The 22,093-nt window shown below is 44.6% G+C and overlaps 1 protein-coding gene across 1 annotated transcript in view; it reads left to right on the top strand.

The window, feature by feature from the left end:
* CNTD1 (cyclin N-terminal domain containing 1) overlaps positions 1–22,093 on the top strand; it is a 147,198-nt gene that overhangs the window by 28,907 nt on the left and 96,198 nt on the right. The window contains exon 2 of the mRNA XM_073608383.1: positions 20,207–20,388. Coding sequence (XP_073464484.1) covers positions 20,214–20,388 — 175 coding nt within the window. The 5' untranslated portion in view covers positions 20,207–20,213. The remainder of the gene's footprint in view (positions 1–20,206; positions 20,389–22,093) is intronic.

Raw genomic sequence — 22,093 nt, 5'->3', positions numbered from 1 at the left:
CTAATAGGAACAACTCAAGTCGCTCCGACTTAGAAAAAGGTTCCTGTACTACTTTGGGATGACTTCAGGGTGACTTGCATTGACTATACAGAAGTCATTTTCCAAGCCGCTGCTGAAGTCATATGCAGGTTGCCTTACAGAGTCGCGCTTCAAGTCGGGCTGCCCCTGTGTGAACCGGGGCTTACACACTCTCAGCACTTTTATTGCAACATTATACACTACCATTCAAAAGTTTGGGGTCACCCAAACAATTTTGTGTTTTCCATGAAAAGTCACACTTATTCACCACCATACGTTGTGAAATGAATAGAAAATAGAGTCAAGACATTGACAAGGTTAGAAATAATGATTTGTATTTGAAATAACATTGTTTTTACATCAAACTTTGCTTTCATCAAAGAATCCTCCTTTTGCAGCAATTACAGCATTGCACACCTTTGGCATTCTAGCTGTTAATTTATTGAGGTAAGCTGGAGAAATTGCACCCCACGCTTCTAGAAGCAGCTCCCATAAGTTGGATTGGTTGGATGGGCACTTCTGGCGTACCATACGGTCAAGCTGCTCCCACAACAGCTCAATGGGGTTCAGATCTGGTGACTGTGCTGGCCACTCCATTACCGATAGAATACCAGCTGCCTGCTTCTGCTGTAAATAGTTCTTGCACAATTTGGAGGTGTGTTTAGGGTCATTGTCCTGTTGTAGGATGAAATTGGCTCCAATCAAGCGCTGTCCACTGGGTATGGCATGGCGTTGCAAAATGGAGTGATAGCCTTCCCTATTCAGAATCCCTTTTACCCTGTACAAAGCTCCCACCTTACCAGCACCAAAGCAACCCCAGACCATCACATTACCTCCACCATGCTTAACAGATGGCGTCAGGCATTCTTCCAGCATCTTTTCATTTGTTCTGCGTCTCACAAACTTTCTTCTTTGTGATCCAAACACCTCAAACTTGGATTCATCTGTCCACAACACTTTTTTCCAGTCTTCCTCTGTCCAATGTCTGTGTTCTTTTGCCCATCTTAATCTTTTTCTTTTATTGGCCAGTCTCAGATATGGCTTTTTCTTTGCCACTCTGCCCTGAAGCCCAATATCCCGCAGCCGCCTCTTCACTGTAGATGTTGACACTGGTGTTTTGCGGGTACTATTTAATGAAGATGCCAGTTGGGGACCTGTGAGGCGTCTGTTTCTCAAACTAGAGACTCTAATGTGCTTATCTTCTTGCTTAGTTGTGCAACGCGGCCTCCCACTTCTTTTTCTACTCTGGTTAGAGCCTGTTTGTGCTGTCATCTGAAGGGAGTAGTACACACCGTTGTAGGAAATCTTCAATTTCTTTGCAATTTCTCGCATGGAATAGCCTTCATTTCTAAGAACAAGAATAGACTGTCGAGTTTCAGATGAAAGTTCTCTTTTTCTGGCCATTTTGAGCGTTTAATTGACCCCACAAATGTGATGCTCCAGAAACTCAATCTGCTCACAGGAAGGTCAGTTTTGTAGCTTCTGGAAGGAGCTAGACTGTTTTTAGATGTGTGAACATGATTGCACAAGGGTTTGCTAATCATCAATTAGCCTTCTGAGCCAATGAGCAAACACATTGTACCATTAGAACACTGGAGTGATAGTTGCTGGAAATGGGCCTCTATACACCTATGTAGATATTGCACCAAAAACTAGACATTTGCAGTTAGAATAGTCATTTACCACATTAGCAATGTATAGAGTATATTTGTTTAAAGTTAGGACTAGTTTAAAGTTAGCTTCATTTAAAAGTACAGTGCTTTTCCTTCAAAAATAAGGACATTTCAATGTGACCCCAAACTTTTGAACGGTAGTGTATATGTGGGTCAAACGTTTGGTACTATCTATATATAATAAATACTCTATCTTTTTAGTATTTTCTCACTTTATTTATTACACAAGTAGCTACATTTCAGTGCATAGGCACTTATCACACATTTTCATATTGTTTTTTACAATAAACAAAACCACTTTATTCACTGGATTGTTTGGACAGGTTTTCATTATGGTTTATTTCCTTGATTGATTGGACGGGTGTGGGTACTCTTGGTGTGGGATTTACATCCTCTGCTCCAGGTCCGGGTTCTTGCGACTAACCAATGTTTTCCATCTCCCCACCCTCACACAGCTCCCAGGGGGCGAAGCTTGGTGGCATGGTTGGCAGTGTATGCATTTATCTATTTATTTTTATGCACATTCCATTTTTGAAGTCTTGTTTATAAATGCAGGGTAATATACCCATATATTATTATTATTATTATTATTATTATTATTATTATATAGGATTTATATACCGCCGACAGTTTACGCAGCGCTTTGCAACATTAGGGCAGACAGTACAATTACAATACAATTCAATACCGGGAGGAATCAGAGCCCTGCTCGTTAGAGCTTACAATCTAGGAGGGAGGGTCAAGTTATACAAAAGGTTAATAGCTGTGGGGGATGAGCTAATGGAGAAAATAGTGCAGTTGTTAGATGGAGGCAGGTTCGCCTAAAATAAATTTGGAGACTTTTCGACAGATTGGGGTAGCGAATTCCAGAGGATGGGCGAGGCTCGGGAGAAGTCCTGGAGGTGAATGTGGGAGGAGGTGATGAGGGAGCTAGAGAGCAGGAGGTCTTGAGAGGAATGAAGAGGGCAATTAGGTTGGTATTTTGAGACTAGGCTATTGATGTAGCTCGGGGCAGAGTTGTGGATGGCTTTGTAACTTATTGTTAGTATTTTGATTTTAATTTGTTGGGTGTGTGGCAGCCAATGGAGGGATTGGCAGAGAGGGGTAGCGGTTTGTAAGGTGGATGAGCGGTTTGTAAGGTGGATGAGTCTGGCAGCAGCATTCATGATGGACTGAAGGGGGATAGTCTATTTAAAGGTAAGCCAATGAAGAGGGAGTTGCAGTAGTCAAGGCCAGAGATAACCAGGGAGTGAATCAGGAGCTTTGTGGTTTAATTGGTTAGAAAGGGACATAGTTTAGAGATGTTGCGGAGGTTGAGGCGGCAAGCTTTGGAAAGTGATTGGATGTGGGGCCTAAAGGAGAGTTCAGAGTCCAGGATAACACCTAGAACGCTGACATGGGGGGGTGGGTGGATGGTTGTGCCATTGCTCTTGAAAGAGAAGTCAGGGGAAGAGGCACGTGGGGGAAGAATAATTATAAGTTCGGTTTTGGACAAGTTGAGTTTAAGGAAGTGGTGTAACATCCATACAGATATGTCTTTTAGTAAGTTTCTTTTAGTAAGTTAGTGATGCGTGAGGAGACTGATGGAGTGAGTTGAGGGGTGGAGAGATAGATTTGTGTTTCGTCAGCGTAGAAATTATACTGAAAGCCATGAGAGGCTATCAGCTAACCCAGGGAAGAGGTGTAGATTGAAAATAAAAGAGTTCCAAGAACAGAACCTTGGGGGACCTCGACAGAGAAGGGAAGAGGAGTGAAGGAAGTAGAATTGTAAGTGACACTGAAGGTGCGTTGGGATAGGTAGGATAAGAGCCACTGAAGAGCACAGTCACGGAGACCAAGGGAGTAAAGTTTTTTTGAGGAGGAGGGGGTGGTCAAGAGTAAAAGGCAGCTGAAAGGTCCAGAAGTAGGAGTACAGAATAGTGTCCATTGGTTTTTGCACTTAGTGGGTCATTTGTGAGTTTTAAAAGAGCTGTTTCTGTGGAGTGTTGAGGGTGAAATCCAGATTGAAGAGGATCAAGAAAGTTATTCTTAATGAGGTGGTCACTCAGTTGCTTGTAAACCAGGCGTTCAAGGAGTTTAAAGGAAAAGGGGAGCAAGGAGATAAGGCGTAGGTTGTTAAGATAGGTAGGGTCCAAGAACGGCTTTTTAAGTATGGGGGTGACCAGTGCATGTTTTAGAGCATTGGGGAAAATGCCAGAGGTGAGGGAGAGATTGAAGATGTGGGTTAGAGAGTGTAGGGTAGAGTCAGAGGGTGACTGTGGTACTTGAGAGGGAATAGGGTCCAGGAGACAGGTGGTTAGGTGGGCGTTAGAAAGGAGTTTAGCAACTTCGTCTGTAGTAGCAGATTTGAGTAATGGGAGTGTCAGTTGTACTTGTTGACATGGGGTCTTAACTGGGGGAGATACCTGTAGAGTGGAGATTTCATCATAGATTGTTTTTGAAGTGATTAGCAATCTCCTGGGCAGTGAGTGGAGGCGGTGGAGGACGAAGTAAAGAGTTGAAGGCAGAGAAGAGTTTACGGGGACTGGATGAGAAGGTGTTAATAGGAGTTGTAAAATAGGTCTGCTTGGCAGTGTGGAGGAAAGAATAGTATTTTTGGAGGGCAGATTTGTATTGGTTGAAGTCTTTGAGAGACTTATGTCCCGTACACATGGTCGGATTTTCCGATGGAAAATGTTAGATGGGAGCTTGTTGTCGGAAATTCTGACCGGTTGTAGGCTCGGACATTTTCCATTGGAATTTCCATCACACTAAATTTGAGATCTGGATCTCAAATTTTCCGACAACAAAATCCGTTGTCGGAAATTCCGATCGTGTGTACACAATTCTGATGCACAAAGTTCCACGCATGCTCAGAATCGAGCAGAAGAGCCGCACTGGCTATTGAACTTAATTTTTCTCGGCTCGTCGTATGTGTTTTTACGTCACCGCGTTCTTGACGTTCGGAATTTCCGACAAGATTTGTGTGACTGTGTGTATGCAAGACAAGTTTGAGCCAACATCGGTCGGAAAAAATCCATGGATTTTGTTGTCGGAATGTCTGATCGTGTGTACGGGGCAATAGTCTTGTGCCACAGACGCTGAAGAGCGCGACTACGTTTTTTGAGAATTTTAGTGTCATCAAACGTCAGGGTTGTAGGGGTTGAGGCCTGATTCTGCGTGTAGTGAGGGGAGCTAGCTTTTCCAGGGTGGAGGACAGAGTTTATTATAGATGGAAGTGGCTTGGTTGGGGCAGGACAGGGGAGAGATTTTGTCATAAAGGTGGTTAGTAGCAGAATAGAGGAGAGAAGAGTTGAACTTGCGAAAGTTTCTGCGGGTGATGGTGATCTTCTTTCGAGATGCACTGTATTCGTCTGTTTTCTCCTATTTCGCTGAGGATTGCAGCAATTTATCGGCCTCCTGGGCTGGTATCAAGCTCTCTTGATGACTTTGCTGCCTGGCTACCCTACTTTCTCTCCTCTGAAATACCCACTATCATTCTTGGTGACTTCAACATTCATGTCAATGTTAACAGCCCAACTACAGCCAAACTTCTCGACTTAACCTCATCTTTTGACCTAACCTAATGGACACATACTTCCACTCACTCCAATGGTAATACCCTTGACCTTGTATTCTCCCATCTCTGCAACCCTGGCAATCTCACCAACACCCCCTTTCCTCTCTCTGATCATAACCTCATTACTTTCACTGTATCCTTGCCTCCAACCACCCATCCCTCCAAGCAGCAAACAATTACTTGTAGAAACCTTTGCCACTTTAACCCTTCTCTTCTCTATTCTGCTACTGACCACCTATATGACATAATATCTTCCCTGTCCTGTCCTGACCTGGCCACCTCTGCCTACAACAGTTCACTCTCATCATCACTAGATGCACTTGCTCCTCTAACCACACGCAGAATCAGGCCCCGACCATTACAACCCTGGCAAACTGACAACACTAGAAATCTCAAGAGACATTGCCGTGCTCTTGAACGATGTGGCGTAAAACCAAATGCCTGCAAGACTTCACCCTATATAAATCTGTCCTTCTAAATACAATTCATGCTTCCATGCTGCCAAACAAGCCTACTTTGTCTCTTTTATTAATTCCTTGTCATCCAGTCCCCGTCAGCTCTTCTCAACCTTTAACTCTCTGCTTTTTCCTCTACCCACTAACTCACTTACTGTTCAAGAGATTGCCACTCACTTCAAAGACAAGATAGATGCAATTCGTGAGGACACCTCCACTGTGCCTACATCTTCCCCACCCAACATACCTTGCCTAACAGCACATTCAACACTCTCCTTTTGAATTGGCTACTACTGAAGAGGTTACAAATCTTTTCTCAGATGCCCACCTAACCAATTGTCCCCTGGATCCTGTTCCCTCACAACTACTATGGTCACCCTCTTCTTCTATCCTATGCTCCCTCACTCACATCTTCAATCTCTCCCTCTCTAGTGGCACCTTCCACTCCCCTCTAAAACATGCGCAGATCACTCCCATACTTAAAAAGCCCTCACTGGACCCTACCAACCTGAGCAACTTAAGACCCATCTCATTGCTCCCATTCACCTCTAAACTTCTAGAACGCTTAGTCTACAACCGTCTTAGCTCCTATCTCAGTGAACATAACCTTCTTGACCCTTTACAGTCTGGCTTTCGCTCACAGCACTCCACAGAAATTGCCTTACTAAAACTCACTAAAGATTTACTAACTGCTAAAACCAACAGCCAGTACTCCATACTCCTACTATTTGACCTCTCTGAGGCCTTTGATACTGTTGACCACCCGCTCCTTCTCAATAAACTACATTCCCTTGGCCTCTGAGATTCTGCTCTATCCTGGTTCTCTGCCTATTTATCACAGCGCTCCTACAGTTTCACTTACAACTCTGTCTCCTCCTCTCCATTGCCCCTTTCTGTGGGGGTCCCCCAAGGCTCTGTTCTTGGACCCCTTCTTTTCTCTATCTACACCTCCTCCCTTGGTTACTTGATAACCACCCACGGCTTCCAATACCACTTATACGCTGATGACACCTAAATCTATCTGTCTACTCCTCACCTCACTCCTTCAGTCTCCTCTCGCATTCCTAACTTACTAGCTGACATATCAGCATGGATGTCGCACCACTTCCTTAAACTAAATCTCTCTAAAACTGAGCTATTAATATTCCCCCCCGCCCGCAACATCTCCCGCATATTTTCAAAAGTCTTGTTGGCGGTGGTAGCCCTTTTGAGAACCAGAGGTATTCGTCTACACCATTATTTATACAACCTTCTCCTACTGTCCCAGGACAAGAAGCAACGTCTGGAACACAGGGGTCAGGTCATCTCCACCCTCCAGGAGTTCGGATAGCTCCTGAACATGGAGAAGGGTCACCTAGTACCCACGCAGTCCCTAGATTTTCTCGAGGCTCAGTTCAACACAGCAAGGGGCAACATCTCACTTCCCAGGAGAAAGTCCCAGTTGTCCGAGACAGAATATGGGCGGCTCTTTCTCCATCTCATCTCCATGCCCGACAGTGTTTAAGAAGTATCGACACCATGGTCGCCACGATTCCCATGGTAAAGTGGGCACGGAAGAGAATGCGACCTTACCAGAGGGGTTTCCTCCAACAATGTAGGCCAGAAATCAAGAACGAGCGCATCTACTTAACGCCATCCATGAGAGGATGCCTACCCTGGTGGCTTCAGCAGAGAAATCTCTTCAATTGTCACTCAATTGTTCCCACCCCATGGGTCACAATAATGATGCCACCATTGTAGGCTAGGGCGCCTATTGCCTATCAGAGATAGCACAGGGCAGATGGGACTTCCCTCCTCATGGGATAGTCTTGAACATTCTTGAGCTCCGCTCAGATTGCACAATACAACAGCAGTGGCCTACGTGAGGAAGCAGGGAGGAACCCGCAGTTGATCTCTGTTGCAAGAAGTCGAGCCGATTATGACCTGAGCTCAGAAGAACCTGTCCAACTTGTCAGCAATCTACGTTCCCGGAGCCCAGAATGTTCAGGCAGACTTCTTCCTCTCACGAGTGCAGCTGGACAACAACGAGTGGGCTCTCCACAAGGTTGTCTTCGAGTGGGTTCTGACCCTGGGCATCACTCCGGAGGTCGACCTCTTTACCATGCAACAAACTAGCAAAGTATTACTTGAGATTCCGAGACCCGCAAGCCTACAGGGTGGATGGCCTGACGGAGCACTGGAAGTTTTTCAGGGCCTATGCCTTTCCTCCCATTCCGGTTATTCTCAAGTTTCTGTGGAGACTCAGAATAGAAGAGGTGGAGGTAGTGGTGATAATCCCATATTGTCCCAACAGGCCGCAATTTCCATTGTTGTTGCTACTCAGTTTCTGGGATCTGATTCCGATCCCCCTGCCTCTCAGATCAGACCTACTGTCTCAGGGCGCTGCCCTACATCCATGCTCGGCTCACCTGCACTTGAAAGCCTGGTTCATGAGAGGGGGAGGCTGGAGGCCTTAGAATGTCAAAAGGAAGTCATCGCCACACTTTTAAACACTAGAAGGAAAAGCACTAACAGAATCTACAAAAGAATCTGGTCAAATTTCTCGGACCACATGCCCTCAAGTGCCAGTGCTTGCAGTAGCCCGGCAATTCAAGACATCCTGAGCTTCTTACAGTTGGGCCTAGGCTTGGCCCTGTTAGTCAGTTCTCTCCGGGTACAAGTCTCAACTATATCAGCGTTCACAGGAGTGTCTTGGGCTAGATATATGCTTATCCGCCAGTTCTTCAGAGGGGCAGTGAGACTTAGGCCCCAAAGCACCCCCACTAAGGGCCACCATATGAACATATATTTCTATTGCCTCCCCCTCCCCCCTACCCAGTCCCTGTAACCTAGTTCTCCTCTATAACTCTGTCACCTAAATCCATAACCATGATTTAATTAACCACTTCAGCCCCAAAAGGATTTGCCCCCTTAATGACAGGCCATTTTTTGCGATACGGCACTGCGTCGCTTTGCGTCGACAATTGCGTGGTCATGCGAAGCTGTACCCAAACACAATAGACATCCTTTTTTTACCCACAAATAGAGCTTTCTTTTGGTGGCATTTGATCACCTCTGCGGTTTTTATTTTTTATAAACAAAAAAAAACAACAATTTAAAAAAAAAAAATGTACTTTCTGCTAAAATACATATCCAAAAAATATTTAAAAAAAATGAATTCCTCAGTTTAGGCCGATATATATTCTTCCACATATTTTTGGTAAAAAAAAAAAAAAGGGTGTATATTGATTGGTTATCGCGTCTACAAACTACGGGACTGCGACATTGCGGCGGACAAATCTGACCCCAAATTATACTTTTTGGGGACCAGTGACATTATTACATTGATCAATGCTATAAAAATGCACTGATCAATGTAAAAATGACACTGGCAGGGAAGGAGTTAACACTAGGGAGCAATCAAGGGGTTAAGTGTGTTCCCTGGGTGTGTTCTAACTGTAGGGGGCATGGGCTTACTGGAACATGACAGAGATCACTGTTCCCGATCACTGGGAACAGTAGATCTCTGTTATGTCATCTGGCAGAATGGAGAATCTCCTTGTTTACATAGGCAGTTCCCCGTTCTGCCTCCCCTCACCGTGATCGTGAGTCGCCGGCGGACAGCGAGTCCGTGGGACCCGCGGGCACGCTCCCGCTGCGTGCTATCCTCCTTGCACGGACCGAAGTACAGGTATGTCGGTTCACACAGGAGAGTCGACCTGCCATAGTATATCTGCGTGAGGTGGTCGGCTAGTGGTTAAACATACGTGAGGTCCAGCAAACCCATGGGACAACAGATCACAAATAGTAATATAGTAATCCCATTTGTGGCTGGAGTGTCAGAAAAACTCAAAATGATTTTTAACAACATTGTATCCCTGTGTTTTTTAAGCCCAGCGACACATTGAGAGAATGTATCCAAAAGTGAATCTTCTGCATCCAAAAGGCCCAACAGGGCCCTGCCATTTCTTTCTTTTTTTTATTCCCGCTTACAGGGTGGTGTCTTGAGCACATGTCAGATACTCACCCTCCCAGAGGATCCAGCACTGTCCTGCTGAGATCCTCTTATCTTCTGCCACCACCTGGTCCTGCACCGCCATGTTATTTGTGACATCATTGTAAAAGCCTGCCAGCTAACAAGTTCAGCTGGCATGCCTCCCAATGGCGCAGCACTAGGAATACCCCTTCCTCTTTTGTGAATGAAGGGCTATGCCTCCTGGGGTATGTGACATGCATATCCCAGGAGGCACAGCGAATACTATGCATGTCATTTGTCTAGGTGAGTGACATACATGGGGAGGGTGGGGCCACACAATTTTCATTAAGAAAATAAAATTAGAAAAAACAGCTCTATTCAAGTAGAGGAGGGTAAGAGGAGTGGAATGTTGGAAAGTTTATTCCGAGGGTAAAGATCCACTTTAATATTGCAGAACAAGGCCAGTTAAATGTGATTAGGGCGGTATTCAACCTCAAAACAATTCTTAGATGTGATGGCTGCATTAGTTTTCTTTTTTGGGGTTTTTTCTCTTTATTTTCACTTGATGATACAACCAGTATCACACTTCCTATCTTAGGGTGTCTCTACACTGGATGGAGGAGCATTAGAAACACCTTTGGACAGCAGCATTGTCAGTCTGGGAAGAGAAGGTAGTGTTATATGCACTAGCAGATTGATGGATTTGACTAACATTAAAGGTGAACTCCAAGCAGTTATAGCAACAGTTTTCTTTTCCTTTTTGGGATAAATCTTTTACATTGATGAATGTTCATTGTAAGCTTCCCCATCAATGATAAAGTGAAACTAAACCCTCCTATACTTTAAAGCCAAGGAAGGTGCCACTTTGGCCTCTTTGATGTGCGGTTTCCATGGTGTTGCACATGTGATCAGCTATGACACCAGCCATGATGGCTTGCCAGATGACATAAGCACACTAGAATCTGTAACAGTTCTCATTCAAGGCAATTACAAAGAGAGTAGTGCTGGCATGAAATGGGTGTGTCGGTGATACTCAGTCCCCAATAGTATGCACACAACAAAAAACAAAATTGCCTATGGGACTTTTAACCACCTCAATAGGGCACTTACACCCCCTTCCTGCCCAGGTCATTTTTCAGCTTTCAGCGCTGTCACACTTTGAATGACAATTGCGCGGTCATGCTACACTGTAACCACGTGAAATTGTTATCATTGTTATGATAACTGTACCCAACACACCCATCACCATCACCCTACACCCTCTGGCAGTAGTCGCAATCTAAGCAATTTAGTCTCCATTCCTCTTCTTCCCAACGCCAGCCTCCCCCTCTCCTGTGCCCTCTGGAACGCCCGCTCTGTCTGCAACAAACTCACCGCTGTTCATGACCTCTTTGTCACTAATTCCTTTAATCTACTTGCTGTCACTGAAACCTGGTTCCACGAATCTGACACCCCTTCTCCTGCTTCCCTCTCCCAGGGTGGCCTTCACTGGACTCACTCCCCTAGGGCTAATGGACGCAAGGGAGGTGGAGTGGGATTCCTACTATCCCCCAATGCACCTTCCAGGTTATTCACTCTCCTTCCTCTCTTTCCCTCTCATCATTTGAAGCTCACTGTATATGTCTATTCTCTCCAGCTTCCCTAAGAATTGCTGTGATCTACCGGCCCCCTGGACCATTATCGACTTTCCTTAAAGAGTTTTCTGCCTGGCTACTCTACTTTCTCTCTTCAGAAATTCCCACAATCCTGCTCGGTGATTTCAACATCCCTGCCAATACAAACACTCCTGCTACTTCTAAACTTCTTAATCTAACCTCTTCATTTGACCTGAAGCAATGGGTACAGGCTTCTACTCACTCCTACCTATGCACTCCATGCAACTTCTCAAACAATCCTTTTCTTCTCTCCGACCATCACCTTATTAGTTTCTCTCTCCCCCTGTCTTCTACCACCTTTCCCTCCAATCGCCTAACCATTATAATTATACAGGATTTATATAGCTCCAACAGTTTACGCAGAGCTTTACAATAAAAAAGGGAGACAATACAGTTATAATACAATAAAATACAGGAGGATTAAGAGCGCCCTGCTCAGAAGAGCTTACAATCTAATAGGATAGGGCAGGTGGTACAAAAGGTTTAACTGTGAGGAATGAGCTGATGGAAGTGGTAAAAGATTATTTAGAGTCGTGATAGGCTTTCCTGAAGAGATGAGTTTTCAGGGATCGCCTGAAGGTAGCAAGAGTAGGGGATAGCCGGACAGGTGGAGGTAGCAAGTTCCAGAGGATGGGAGAGGCTCTGGAGAAATCCTGGAGACAAGCATGAGAGGAGGAGACGAGAGAGCTTGAGAGTAGGAGGTCTTGAGAAGAGCGGAGAGGACGATTTGGGTGATATTTGGAGACAAGATTGACGATGTAGCTCGGGGCAGAGTTGTGAATGGCTTTGTATGTTGTGGTTAGTATTTTGAATCTAATTCGCTGGGCGATCGGGAGCCAGTGTAGGGATTGGAGGAGAGGGTTGGCAGACACTGAGCGGTTGGTAAGGTGGATAAGTCTGGCAGCAGCATTCATGATAGACGGAAGAGGGGATAGCCTATGGAGAGGCAGGCCAATGAGAAGGGAGTTGCAATAGTCAAGGCGAGAGATAACAAGGGAGTGAATGAGAAGCTTGGTGGTTTCATTTGTTAAATATAAATAGAACGTAGGTATGGTGCTGTTCTGATAAGGTAATTTTGTGATGAACCTGTGTTACACCCTCTGCAGTTAATCAACACTTGAATTGGGTGTATAAGGAATACGGTCAGTACAATGCAAAAAAGGAGTATCTATATGAAATTTCAGCAAAAAGCAATTATACCTATATGTGTGTGTGTGTGTTACACCCTCTGTGGAATGTAATGAGAATTCTTATATACCTAGTGTGTAAGTCTGAATAAGAAAGAACAAAGTGGGTGAAAAGAGACAGCGTTGTTGTTTTTAGTGTTTAGTGGTGCTACACCCTCTGCATATGCTCAATGTGGGTACTATGATAGAAACACAATAATACACTGAAGGCTTGCCTGTACCAAAAAAATTCCAAAATGTGTTACATCCTCTGTAAACCGCTGCCTGAGAAAATGTTACTAAACCAGTGTGTGGAGTAGACCAAAAGTATGTGAATGAAGTATTACCAAAATTATGTAATGAAACCAAATGAGAAATGGTGCAGGCCGATGTGATTAAATCTTTAAAAAATAATAGAATGAAATATCGCACCCTCTGGTACGTTTAAACAAAAAAATATTGGTATGCAATAAATAATAAATGACATATTATAATAAATAATACATATCCTGATGGATCAATATGCCCAATAAAGTGACTAGTGCTCAAAAAAGTGTCCAGTGCTTTTTATAAAACAGGGTGATTTGTGCTTATAAAACGTCCAGTGCTTATAAAAGTTGTTGTTTTTTTAAAATACTTCTTGTGTAGGTGACAACTGGTGATCCTTATTCTTGCTCTTAATGTGAATGCACTCACCAGAAAAACTCACCCCCCCCAGGGGTACTGCGCGGTCACAGTATCTGCCAGTGTGCAGCAATCCTTGATGGCCCACGGTTGACGTCTGATGAAACGCGTAGGGCGGGGTTACGAACGTCTTTGCGTCACTCCCGGTCAAACGAAAATAGGATTCTGAAGGCATCCATTCATCTATGTTTACATGCTTTTAACAAACTGTGTAAAATGTGAGTATATTTCTCATTGATTAAATAAATATACTATAAATATGGAATTACGCTATGGGCATCCCTTCTCTCCTATACATGATAAAACGTCTCCAACAACATTTAAAGTAAAGACCAAGGATTGCTGCACAGTGGCAGATACTGTGACCGCGTAGTACCCCTGGGGGGGTGAGTTTTTCTGGTGAGTGCATTCACAATAAGAGCACGAATAAGGATCACCAGCTATCACCTACACAAGAAGTTTTTAAAAAAAACAACAACTTTTATAAGCACTGAACGTTTTATAAGCACAACTCACCTTGTTTTATAAAAAGCACTGGACACTTTTTTGAGCACTAGTCACTTTATTTGGCATATTGATCCATCAGGATATGTATTATTTATTATTATATGTCATTTATTATTTATTGCATACCAATATTTTTTGTTTAAACGTACCAGAGGGTGCGATATTTCATTCTATTATTTTTTAAAGATTTAATCACATCGGCCTGCACCATTTCTCATTTGGTTTCATTACATAATTTTGGTAATAATTCATTCACATACCTTTGGTCTATTCCACACACTAGTTTGGTAACACTTTCTCGGGCAGCGGTTTACAGAGGATGTAACACATTTTAGAATTTTTTTGGTACAGGCAAGCCTTTAGTTAATTTTTGTGTTTCTATCATAGTACCCACACTGAGCATATGCAGAGGGTGTAGCACCACTAAACACTAAAAACAACAACGCTGTCTCTTTTCACCCACTTTGTTTTTTCTTATTCAGATTTACACACTAGGTATATAAGAATTCTCATTACATTCCACAGAGGGTGTAACACACACAAATAGGTATAATTGCTTTTTGCTGAAATTTCATATAGATACTCCTTTTTTGCATTGTATTGACCGTATTCCTTATATACCCTATTCAAGTGTTGATTAACTGCAGAGGGTGTAACACAGGTTCATAAAAAAATGACCTTATCAGAACAGCGCCACACCTACGTTCTATTTATATTTAACTCCAGTACACCCCACTTCGGTGGTAGTGTATTTGTAGGGGCAGCAGTTCACTTTCAGTGTACCCCATCATATCTTTAACCTATCCTCTTCTGTACTTGCATCCTGTGCGCGGATTTACCTATATACACCTGATTTCATTTGTTAAAAAGGGGCAAATTTTAGAGATGTTACGAAGGTGAATTCTACAAACTTTTGACAACGATTGGACTCGGGGCTGAAATGACAAGTCAGAGTCTAGGATTACACCTAGTACTCTAGCGTGAGGGGAGGGACTGATGGTTGCATTGTTGATTTTGATGGAAAAGTCATGGAGGGGGGCACGGGCGGGGGGGAATATTAATAGCTCAGTTTTAGAGAGATTTAGTTTAAGGAGGTGCTGCGACATCCATGCTGATATGTCAGTTAGTAAGTTACTAATGCGAGAGGAGACTGAAGGAGTGAGATGAGGAGTAGACAGATAGATTTGGGTGTCATCAGCATATAAGTGGTATTGGAAGCCGTGGGCTGTTATCAAGTGACCAAGGGAGGAGGTGTAGATAGAGAAGAGAAGGGGTCCAAGAACAGAGCCTTGGGGGACCCCCACAGAAAGGGGCAATGGAGAGGAGGAGACAGAGTTGTAGGTGACACTGAAGGAGCGCTGTGATAAATAGGCAGAGAACCAGGATAGAGCAGAATCTCGGAGGCCAAGGGAATGTAGTTTATTGAGAAGGAGCGGGTGGTCAACAGTATCAAACGCCACAGAGAGGTCAAGTAGTAGGAGTATGGAGTACTGGCTATTGATTTTAGCAGTTAGTAAATCGTTAGTGAGTTTTAGTAAGGCAGTTTCTGTGGAGTGCTGTGAGCGAAAGCCAGACTGTAAAGGGTCAAGAAGGTTATTTTCACTGAGGTAGGAGCTAAGACGGTTGTAGACTAAGCGTTCTAGAAGTTTAGAGGTGAATGGGAGTAATGAGATGGGTCTTAAGTTGTTCAGGTTGGTAGGGTCCAGTGAGGGCTTTTTAAGTATGGTAGTGATCTGCACATGTTTTAGAGGGGAGGGGAAGGTGCCACTAGAGAGGGATAGATTGAAGATGTGAGTGAGGGAGCATAGGATAGAAGAAGAGGGTGACCGTAGTAGTTGTGAGGGAACAGGATCCAGGGGACAATTGGTTCTGTAACCTCTTCAGTTGTAGCCAATTCAAAAGAGGAGAGTGTTGAATGTGCTGTTAGGCAAGGTATGTTGGGTGGGGAAGATGTACGCACAGTGGAGGTGTCCTCACGAATTGCATCAATCTTGTCTTTGAAGTGATTGGTAATCTCTTGGGCAGTGAGTGAGTTAGTGGGTAGAGGGGGTGGGGGACGAAGTAGAGAGTTAAAGGTTGAGAAGAGCCGACGGGGACTGGATGACAAGGAATTAAAAAGAGAGACAAAGTAGGCTTGTTTGGCAGCATGGAGGCATGAATTGTATTTTAGAAGGGCAGATTTATATAGTGTGAAGTCTTGCAGGCATTTGGTTTTACGCCACAGTCGTTCAAGAGCACGGCAATGTCTCTTGAAATTTCTAGTGTTGTCAGTTTGCCAGGGTTGTAATGGTCAGGGCCTGATTCTAATGCCCTGTACACATGGTTGGATTTTCCGATGGAAAATGTGTGATAGGACCTTGTTGTCGGAAAATCCGACCGTGTGTGGGCTCCATCACACATTTTCCATCGGAATTTCCGACACACAAAGTTTGAGAGCAGGCTATAAAATTTTCCGACAACAAAATCCGTTGTCGTAAATTCCGATCGTGTGTACACAAATCCGACGCACAAAGTGCCACGCATGCTCAAAATAAATTAAGAGACGAAAGCTATTGGCTACTGCCCCGTTTATAGACCCGACGTACGTGTTTTACGTCACCACATTCAGAACGATCGGATTTTCTGACAACTTTGTGTGATCGTGTTTATGCAAGTCAAGTTTGAGCCAACATCCGTCGGAAAAAATCCATGGATTTCGTTGTCGGAATGTCCGATCAATGTCCGACCGTGTGTACGGGGCATGCGTGTGGTTAGAGGAGCAAGTGCAGTGATGATGAGAGTGAACTGTTGTAGACAGAGGTGGCCAGGTCAGGACAGGACAGGGGAGAGATTATGTCATATAGGTGGTCAGTAGCAGAATAGAGAGGAGAAGGGTTAAAGTGGCGAAGGTTTCTACAAGTAATTGTTTGCTGCTTGGAGGGATGGGTGGTTGGGGGCAAGGATACAGTGAAAGTAATGAGGTTGTGATCAGAGAGAGGAAAGGGGGTGTTGGTGAGTTTGCCAGGGTTGCAGAGATGGGAGAATACAAGGTCAAGGTATACAAGGTATTACAATTGGAATGTTGAAGTCACCAAGAATGATAGTGGGTGTTTTGGAGGAGAGAAAGTAGGGTAGCCAGGCAGCAAAGTTATCAAGAAAGCACGATACCAGCCCAGGAGGACGATAAATTGCTGCAATCCTCAGCGAAATGGGAGAAAACAGACGAAATACAGTGCATCTCGAAAGAAGAGAGGGATAGATAGGGAGGGACAGGAAGGACCTGGAAGGTGCTTTGTGGGGATAGAAGGAAGCCAACTCCACCTCCTTTCTGTCTGCTGGGTCTGGGGGAGTGAGGCCAATGGAGACCACCATGGGAGAGGGCAGCAGGAGAAGCTGAGTCAAAATTTTGAAGCCAGGTTTCTGTTATGGCGAGTATGTTAAAGCCATGAGAGATGAAGAGGTCATGTACAGATGTTAGCTTGTTACAGATGGAGCGGGCGTTCCAAAGGGCGCATGAGATTGGTGGGCTGCTTTGAGGAAGCAGGGGGATAAAAATTAAACTGAGTGAATTGCGGTGATTGCCAGAGGGGGAGGGGTATTGGATATGTGGCTTGCAGTTGGAAAATGGCGGACCAGGATTAGGAGAAATGTCACCTGAGACCATCCGTCCAGACCTCCATAGCTTTGGACACTGCAGCTAGGGCTAGGCCAGGCTTGTAGGCCATGCCCGACGTTGGATCCGTTTAAAATCAGTATTGATCCGCCTATCCAGTGGGTCTTTAAAGGACACTGTGTCTTCCAGTGGGAGTGTCACGTGTATATATCTGTGTGTGTGTATATGTGTGTATATATATATATATATATATATATATATAGTTTGTTTGTTTTTATTTATACCCGTGCTTTGTAAAACAAAAAACAGCAGCTGAACACAATAACCCAGATATTGGGCACAAAAATGTAATTCAAAATATAATTTGCAGCGCTAAAATTAAACTAGATAATTCATGATGACACAATGCATCTAGCATGTAATAAACATAAAGTGCATACGTGCAATGAAACAATATGTGGTGCCAACTATGACTGATATGCAGTAGAACTGTGAAAATATAAATAAATGAAATTCATCTATCAATAGCACATTGCATAATAAGCATATAATAAACTATAAATCGCAAATGTGCAATAACAACTAGACCAATCTGCAATAATAAATGACAATAAAAAATTTGTGACAAAATAATTGAGTGAAAAGTTCATATGTGATTGATATTCAGTAGCTGATATTCAATAAAGGAGATCCCATATAGGTGTAAAGCGTTGATCGGTTACTTGGCAGTGTGATACCCATCACCATAGAAGGATTAAAGGCTTACCAGCAAGCCTGCGACCACCCTTACTCAAGGGGGTCACAAAGTGTTTTGTTGGATCAAAGATCCACTAAAGAGATGTCCAAGCGTCTCCCACCAGTAGCCTCTGTGTGCACTGGAGGATGATCAAAAGCCTGAATTTCAGAAAGCCTCATCAACAAGATGTTTGTATATGCAAAGAGACAAGAGACTCCGAGTAGTGTAATATTGTCTCTTTAACTGTTTTATTCACAATGCTGCAGTGCTGCATGCGCAGGTTTCAAACTCGGAGTAAGTCCCCAGTATAAAACAAGCCAAAAGCGATTCCTTACACGTTACACTGTCTTGTCTCTTTGCATATACAAACATCTTGTTGCTGAGGCTGTCTGAACTCACATGCTACATGCATTGTGTCATCATGAATTGTCTAGTTCAATTTTAGCGCTGCACTTTATATTTTTGAAGTGTCACATGTCTGACCAGCCTCATCACGGCTGCATCCACCAGAGGGGCTGACTCTAGGTGTTTGACTTCTTCCTCCTTAAAGGGATAGAGCTTTGCCATTTTTGACAGCATGGAGTTCTTTTTATCCACTTTGCGCCATTCGTCCGTGGCGACTTCCCCCAGTTCTCCCAGAAACGGGAAATTCAAGCGCTCTTTGTTCAGCTGTCTGAAGAATTTCCTCTGCTTGGGGGGGGGGGCAGGAGAACACCACTGGCTCCTCCCAATTTAGGGTCTCTCTTACTGCCCTAACGAAGGAGGGGACTAGGGCAAAGCCCACTCCGGGATCCTCCAGCTCAGACTCTCCGTCAGACAGCATTGCTGATGGGCAGCTCGTTTGTGATGCTTCCCATGAATCCTGGCCCTGAGTTTCTCTAGCTGGAGAGCGTGACTGCTCAGTAAAAGGGCTGTGGGCATGGCCGGTTTCCATTTCTCTCAGGAATTCTTTGAGGACCCTCTTGAGCAGGGACTCCATTTGGTGATCCGTCCCTGTTCTTTCACCTCCTGCTTTGGTGTAACAGGAACTTGGGACCCGCATCCCCAGCTGGACTTTCGGCCCGAATGGCTGGGGTGATGGGAAGACCTGGATGAGGAGCCTGAGTCCTTGTTGTGGCACCTAGATCCAGAGTGTGACGCCCGGATCTGGAAATGGAATGCCGGTGTAATTTTGCTGGATCACTTTCTTTATGGGAGCTGCACTGGGGATCAAACCTAGAAGGGCTGGGAAGAGAAAAGGGGGAGAGAGAGAGACAGAGAGAGAAAAAAGCATAAAGCAGGTCACCAGAAAATCTGAATGCCCTGCCCCCCCCCCCCCCCCCATTCCCTCATTCCGGGATCCGGCCGCACATGCACAGATCTGGTCGCAGGGATCAGCGGCTTGGAACGCAAAGCAATCCAGCCGCCATAGCTGAGGGAGAGCTGTACAAGCGGAGAAAGAGAAGGGGAAAGGGAGGAAACACTGTGAAAGAGCGAGGCACAAACACTGCTCCCATGGAAAAGGTACATCTCAACACTCCTGCCACGAACATGTTAGGCTTGGGGAAAGCACTTGCCACACCGGTCCTGGGGCAGATAAAGCCACCTGCTAATAGATTGGCTAATTGGCCACTTCGCCACTTGCCTGCCAGGCTTCTAGCTCTTCAGGCGCCTCTTCCATTGCCCCCTCTATACCCTGCTAATAACTAGGGCTTATAGGAGACTCGTGACCCATCTTCCTCCAGTCGCGGCTTGACAGACCATAGTCGTGGGGGATATCTTCTGGGTAGGAACAAACCATTCACTCCTTCGGAGGAGGACAAAAAAGAACACAGCTGCTGGCTCGGAGCAAAGATTTATGGGAGTGGGGTCCTACAGGGTAGGAGAGGAGGATTAATCCAAACATATGCTGCCATGGAGTCTGTTAGGAAATACCCTTTTTCCCTTTTTTATAAGGCCACTTTCACACTGAGGCGCTGGCCGCTTTGACGGTAAAGCGCCACTAGATATTGGATTGTAGAGTTATAGGAATATGCAATACAAATGCATATTCTTGCTGATACTTCTAGTTTTCTCACTGGAATTCAGCTGGTATAAAAAATAGATGCTTAGGTATAAACATTTTTTGGTATATTGTTAGTCATAAAACATTTTAGATATTACAGATTAGAAAATAATAATTGTACAGAATTCCTGTTTGAAAAATTACTGTTGGTATTTGATTTAGTTGAAGGATGAACCAACTTCCGTTTAAAACCAAAAGATTTACAGAAATTCCATGCACAATATTTGGAATGGCCACATTTGATATCTTGGAAGATATTCTTGTTAGCTTGGCAAATGAAAATGAGCAAGTTCTTGAAAACCTGTCGGTGCATGCTGGCTGTTTTAAGCAAACAAAGGTGATAGGTGAGTCCCTGTTTGGTAAATGTCCTTTTACTGATACAGCATGTATACTATCTATTAGGATGATTCTGAATGATAGTTTAAAGCGGTAGTAAACCCGCTGACACTTTTTTTTTTTTTTTGTATACACCTGTAAGGTAAAAGGCATAATGAGCTAGTATGCACCGCATACTAGCTCATTATGAAATACTTACCTTAGAACGAGGCATCAGTATCTTACCTGATCCACGCCGAGGTTGCTGACATGTTGCCTCGGCGTGTCTTCCGGGTATTGCGGCTCCAGAGCTGTGAGTGTGGAGCGGCGATGTCGTCAGTCCCGCGTATGCGCGATGGAGACTTCTTTCCCCTGTGAAGAGAATCCCCTGTGCGCATGCGCCGCTGCAGCCAGCGGCTCATTGCAAGGGGAATATCTCTTAAACCGAACAGGTTTAGGAGATATTTCAAAATTTTAACTTTTACATACAGGTAAGCCTATAATAAAGCTTACCTGTAGGTAAAAGTTAAAATTTTGACTATACAACCGCTTTAAGTACACAATAAAATATGAGATCTTTCAACATAATCTAGTTCAGATTTTACGGACACTCTTGTTACAGAGTTTGCAAATATGCCTCACGTGCATTCTAAAACTGGCGCAGCATGAGCCAAATTCAAGTACAAGTTCTAGACAGGTACATGAACTTGGCACATTCTTCACCACTGTTAAAATGCACGAGAGACGCTTTCGCAAAATCTGCCTGCACAAGTTTTTTAATGAATTCAACATTTTTAGTGTAGCACTCTGCTTCTTAGAAATATTCTATGATGAATGACTTTGGCATTGAAGTAAGTACAGTGGTACCTTGGTTTACGAGCATAATTAGTTCCAGAAGAATGCTTGTAATCCAAAGAACTCGTATATCAAAGCGAGTTTCCCCATAGGAGTCAATGGAAACTTAGATAATTTGTTCCACAGTAACTTCTGTTGTATGCAGTACCGCATGTGTCCATAGTTGGGGGCGCCGCAGACACTCGGAAACACTCTGAGAGGCTCAGACGCTCAGATGCACACGGAGAAGCTCGGAGACACTCCGCAACGGAGTGTTTCCAAGCGTTTCCAAGTGTTTCCGAGTGTCTCCGGCGTCCCCGCACCTCTGGCCAAATGCAGTACTGCACACCCCAGAGGCTTGAATCCTGTTCATTATCCGCTTGCCGACCGGCGCACGCCGATGTACGTCGGCAGAGCGGCACGGCTGGGCAAATGGGCGTACCTGTACGTCCATTTGAATTTCCCGCCGTGCCCGTGCGTGCGCGCCGGCCGGGAGCTCCGTGAGTCGGGTCGCGGGTCCCGCGGACTCGATCGCCGCGGGGATACCCGCGATCGCCTCACGGAGCGGATGAACGGGGAGATGCCGTTGTAAACAGCATCTCCCCGTTCTGCCTAGTGACAAGTGTCACTCGATCTCTGCTCCCTGTCATCGGAGCAGAGATCAGTGACGTCACCCACACAGCCCATCCCCCTACAGTTAGTAATCCCTCCCTAGGACACACTTAACCCCTCCCCGCCCCCTAGTGGTTAACCCCTTCACTGCCAGTGTCATTTACACAGGAATCAATGCATTTTTAATCGCACTGATCGCTGTATAAATGACAATGGTCCCAAAAATGTGTCAAAAATGTCCGACATGTCCACCATAACGTCGCAGTCACAATAAAAATTGCTGATCGC

Source organism: Aquarana catesbeiana, linkage group LG12 (assembly GCF_042186555.1).
Source record: "Aquarana catesbeiana isolate 2022-GZ linkage group LG12, ASM4218655v1, whole genome shotgun sequence".
Taxonomy (NCBI): domain Eukaryota; kingdom Metazoa; phylum Chordata; class Amphibia; order Anura; family Ranidae; genus Aquarana; species Aquarana catesbeiana.
Note: the sequence above shows the minus strand (reverse complement) of the source record. Positions and strands in the feature narration are given on the sequence as shown.